Source organism: Cannabis sativa, chromosome 6 (assembly GCF_029168945.1).
Source record: "Cannabis sativa cultivar Pink pepper isolate KNU-18-1 chromosome 6, ASM2916894v1, whole genome shotgun sequence".
NCBI classification, from domain to species: Eukaryota; Viridiplantae; Streptophyta; class Magnoliopsida; order Rosales; family Cannabaceae; genus Cannabis; species Cannabis sativa.
This window is the reverse complement of record NC_083606.1, coordinates 7860290-7865888: the sequence shown is the minus strand read 5'-3', so window position 1 is coordinate 7865888 and position 5599 is coordinate 7860290. Positions and strand designations below refer to the sequence as shown.

Genomic DNA, 5599 nt, shown 5'->3' with positions numbered 1-5599 from the left:
AAAAAAAAATTATTTATTTTATTTTATTTCGTTAAATATTTGTTTAACTGAAAAATAACAAAGTTAATACTAATTTTTTAATAATTGATACTAAATATCTTATTTTAACGCTTCAAGAAAAATCATATTTTAACTAGTTCTGTTATTATTTTTCTTACACTAGTTATGAAAAAGAAAACAATATTCTCATACAAGAAAATAATTATAAAAAATAAAAGAAGAGATCTATTTGCACCCTACAAAATAATAAGTACACTTCAATATTTAAAAAAAAAAAAATTAAAATAATTTTTAAAAATCATTCTTAGAATTTTTTTCTCAGCTTCTAAAAAAAATTCACATTATTTTATGTTAATTTCAATTCTTTTTCAAATTGTATTTTTATAGTTATTTTTTAAATCATGTATAACTTTTTCTTCTTTATTTTTTCTAATAAAATTTTATATAATTTTTTGTTTTTATATTAAAAATATGAATTGGAAGAAAAAAAAATTAAAAAATTAATATAATTAAAGATATATATTTTATGTAAAATAAAAATTATTGAAATATAGTGCACTTATCGAATGCTTGAAGTGGCCAATTCAGCAAATCTTCCTTAAAAAAATAACTACTATAGTGTTAACTAGTAATAAAAAAAACTTGTTTCATTCATAAGTTCTTAACTACTATTTTACAAATTTTGTCTAAAAAAGATAAACTACTATTTTACAAATACATTACTATATTTTTGGGTTTATTTTCAATTGAATATATATAAGCCAACATAAAAAAATATACCATTTAATGTATTATTAGGTGATCAAAATTAATTTTCAAACATCAAACTTGTATTTTGTTTTCTTCTTGTTATTATTTTTTAAATGCCCCAATCCAACTTAACATCCAAATAAGGGACCAAAGAACAAAGATAAAACACCAAACACAACATTGCAACTTCTTCTTTGGTAAAATGATTATATTCAATGTATGATTCCACCAAATACAAATAGCAATTAACAAATTCAAAAGATCATCATTTTGGGGCTTGGCTTTGAATCATTTCTGCTTTTTCTTTTCTTCTTTTTTTCTTTTTTGTATAAAAAATCACTTTTGTGGAGCTGTAATAATAGCATGGTGTGGAATTACTAAAAAGTTATTGATTCCACCAACAATTCATAAAGAAACCTCATGAGTCACTAACAAGCTTGAGACTCGACGACATTGATGATCCGGCCAAGAAGGATTTGAGAATGGTGAGAGCTTGTTTTGGTCTGTGCAGAGGGACTTCATGGCCTGCTCCTCTCACAGACACAAAAGTAAGCCCATCATACTCCTGTGTCCATCCTCCAACCTGTTGATGATCATTTTGCACATGTTTAAAACTAAATGTTGTCTAAAGCATTACATGTTAATCATGTTATTTATTTGACAAGATTATGATTATTTTGGCAGGACTGATGCAATTTAGTAGGACAACTAACTCGAGTATATAAGGGCCCGTTTGGTATATCAGAATATTTTAGTAGGCGAATGTTGTTTTATTATGAGCATTACTTACCTCTCCATCATCATACCAGGCGTGCCATGGGCCTCGAGTTGGAAGCTTAAGAGCGTCTATACTGTACCGAGTAGATGTAATTGGGATGACAGCATCTGTATCTCCGCTGTCACATACAAAAAATCGAGACAGAGTACAACCATTAGCTAATATTTTCCAAAACTAAACCGAAATGGGAGAATAGAAATGCTTGCTAGCTGAAAAAGAGTTCCTAAACAAGGTCAAAATTTTATTTTAAGAAACATGTCATGTTTTGGACCATGTAATTGTAACAAGAGGAGAAAAAACCATGAGAAGTTGAGGTGTTGAAATGGTACCTGAGCACCCATATGCGAAGTCCCGACTCTATCAACTCCTGGTAAACGTCAAGCACAGATATAGGAGAATCCTTCCAGTTGGCACCTACCACCTCACTATTTATCAAAGAATATGAAAGTGAAGTTAACAAGATTGATCATTTGCTGCAGCACCAAATGCCATCAACAACAATAGCTCTAAAAACATAGAATATAATGTGCATATCACATCAAGAAAGTTTAGAAATTTGATGTCAAACCATCAGAATCCATTATCATATATCTTGTTAAGAAACTGATGATTCACAGTAAGTACAGCTGAACACAAACATGACAAGAATCGATGTAAAACTTGAGCAGCTGTACTGTACATTATCAGAATCTACAGAATTGTTCAACAAGAAATGGATGGATTCCAATCATCACAAAAAAATGCTTTATACCTGCAAGTCTCCCATATTGATGGTGCACAATCTACATTTACATGAAGTGCCTGTTTAACCTCGGGTGAGTTGAAGTAGACAATCGAATGCTTCTCCGTGCAAGGATCATACTTCTGACTAATGTGACCAACAATCTACAACAGTAATAACCAGTGTTAAAAGTGAATAATACAACAAAAATATCAAAACTTAAAACACAAAAGCATAAGTTCAGTTTCCAATTTTAGGATAGTGTAGATAATTCGCCATGGTGATTACATACATAAAACTGTGGACGATCAATATGTACATTCTAATATTACTAAAAATAGTAACTGCAGCTAACTATTTTTAGTGTTTAGATATGAGGGTTCAAGCTAAACACAGATGGAAACTTGATGAGTAATTCTATAACATAAAGCATGATTGGTCTACAAATGACACTCTGAACCGAAAAATGTCACCCTTACAAAAGTTATCTCAAAGAGCTTATGCTGAAAAAGTTGTATGTAAGGTGAAGTACATAAAAGAAAGGCAGATTATCAATGTTTATTACCCCATTCTAATATTAGCACTTATATAACTATTTATTCACCTCATGAAACATAATAAATGACTTGCAGAGAAGAACTAGCAGAGAAAATTATTTGTTTACTCCTTAAATAAGATAAGCAGTTTAGAATAGCATACTTACATGCTTTCTTTTCCGCAATTGATTTGTTTGGCTACCATTAGCATGGCAAGCGGGGGTATAGATGCTATATGGATCAATGTCGCCAAGTTCTTCAGAAGCGATGTCAAGAACTTTATCACATGAACTTGAGGAATGTATAAAAGGCTGAGAAACACATAGTTCGTTTAGTAACTTGTATGTCTCATCAGATATCAAGCCAGCTGACCACATGAATTGGAAAAGCCCCAAGTGATCGTGGTGATCGTCGGTTAAAGCATTTCCCACCTGCATTAAACAAATATCTTAGCTCTTTAAACTCTCACAAGATACACAAGGAACTGGAACTTTTCCTAGAGAAATGAATGAAACAAGTACCAGATAGCCCTTCAGATTAATTGCTTTTTCCTTTGATGCAGAGTTGTGCTTTACAATTGCTTGGCTCAGCTGAGGAACATAATGTCCTAATACATAGATGTCCATGAATGAAACCAACAATTCAAACAAAGTATTGATGATATATGAATGTAAGTGTGCATAAGATATGGTTAGCATGAAGAAATTGGAGAACTGGTTGGTTCAAACATGAATTTAGCAATTGAATTTAGAGATATTTGGTACTTAATTTTATTAAATCAGCAGAAAGTGAGTTAGAAGGCTAATCACCTGCATAGCTCTCTCCTGAAATATAAAAGTCCCTTCCTTTGTACTGAGGAAAACGTTCAACCCAATTCAATAAAAATTGCAGAGAGTCCTCAGCTGCAAAAAGAGAGAAATAATATGAATTAAATTTGAAGCTACCAACACATAAATAGTTTGCAGTGCAGAAGATATTGAGTGTTATACCAGTTCTTTTGTCTCCATTTGATAGTAAATCAGAGGATGTGTTTGAATACGAATAACCAACTCCAACAGGCGAATCGATAAACAGAAGATTAGCAACTGTAGAAATGGTAAAGCAAGTTAGAGAAGAAAAGTAATAATTGAGTTATAAGGGCTTCTATGCAGCCAAATAGGCAAGAACAGCTCATTGTTAACACTAAGTATTTAAAACACTGTCCAATTAAACCAACTAAATCGAATCGTATGAAGTCAAATCATATAAGAGAGAAACACACAAAAATGAGCACAGGTGTTTCGAAATTACATACTCAACTCAAACCAATGCACATAATCACTTTGGTAACAAGGAGCAAAAACTGCAACTAGTGACTTGTATAAATCAAGGCGAAATCGATATTGTAGAGCTTGAATTTGGAAAATAATCCAATGGAACTTGATAACATACAGTGCCCTTAACTAACTTGCACTGATACATATCCTCATCTAATTAATTATGCTCACTCCATCATGGTTGTAGTAAACGAAATAACACATTCTGATCATTATTAATCAAAGTTAATTTTAAACTTCAACTATCTTAGAAATAATATCTACCATTAATACCAACATTTGTAGAAGTTACAACATGAACATACCTTGATTCCAAGAGTAAGGATTCAAGTAAAGGGTCTTGGAATCTGGTTTAATATGAAATGGGCCAATTTCCTCGGCCTCTCCAAAAGCAATTGATGAGCAACCAGGACCTGAAAGAAGTCAAAGTTAACAAATTAGCAAATACACACAAATCAAACAAAAGAGCAAGACCACCTTTGAAATAATAACATTTTAGCAAATTACAAAAGCTTGATCAATGAAAAGTTGCAGCTTAGAAAACTAAATTTAGTGGGAAAAGGAAGTAAGAGTATCTCTTTTTTCCTCCATAAACTGCCATTAAACAATCAAGAATAAAGGTCTAAATGTCATTGACGCATTATCACAAACACTACTAAAAGTCAACCCAATCATCAAACGAAGAAAAAAAGAGTAAAAATCAAGTATAAAGCTTTGACCTCCATTAAGCCAGAGAACAAGGGGCTTAGAATCAGGATCCTCAACAGCCTCAATAAACCAATAAAAAAGAGCTCTCTCAGACTCCTTATTTACTGTGACATAACCAGAATAGTGTTCAAACCCAACGTTGAAAGTTTGACCAGGGAGCTTTCCAACTCTATCAAGCTTCTGTTGAGTAAGTGGGTCATTAGAGAAGCTCGAAACAAGAATACCCAGATGGAGATTGATGAGGAGGACTATGGTGAACAAGTTCAGAGCAAGAAGCCCTCTTGAGTTGAACATTTTTTTCTGGTTAATTTGGAGAAAGTAATAACCTTTAAGCAAGGAAAAAGCAATGTTGTTATTATATGATTGATTGGAGTGGAAGACAATACTTGTGGTGGTGGATGGTATCGTGTTATTAGTTCAAATCACTCCAAAACAATTTAATTTAATAAATAATATAGAAAATTACTACTAATACCTAATAGTCGTGCTCTTATTTTTATTATTTGATAATAACCTTGATGGTTTTTTCTGACAAAGTATGGAAAATCATCAATGGTCCATTGGTCTCTCTCTCATGCTATAATAATGACAATATTATTTTATGGTACAAACAGATCATATGTACGAAGATTACAATTTTCAAGATATGTTTTTCTAACAAAATATGACGTAAAGTATATGTTATTTTTGGAAAAAAAAAAGAATAAGAAAAAGATTGCGTAATACAAGTATCCGAACTGGAAAGTCTTAGAATAGAATTTAAGGATAATTATATGAGTCACCATATTTT

The 5599-nt window shown here is 31.6% G+C and overlaps 1 protein-coding gene across 1 annotated transcript; it reads right to left on the bottom strand.

Annotated features, from left to right (window-relative positions):
* Positions 1–943: 943 nt before the first annotated feature.
* LOC115694752 (serine carboxypeptidase II-2) lies at positions 944–5394 on the bottom strand. Its single transcript, XM_061116989.1, has 11 exons — positions 5285–5394; positions 4821–5135; positions 4407–4514; positions 3775–3870; positions 3595–3687; positions 3307–3392; positions 2953–3216; positions 2280–2413; positions 1858–1953; positions 1541–1646; positions 944–1333 (listed from the first exon to the last, which is right to left on the bottom strand). Exons 2-11 carry the CDS (start codon positions 5101–5103, stop codon positions 1169–1171), a joined length of 1431 nt encoding a protein of 476 aa, XP_060972972.1. The 5' UTR covers positions 5104–5135; positions 5285–5394; the 3' UTR covers positions 944–1168.
* Between the last annotated feature and the right edge of the window lie 205 nt (positions 5395–5599).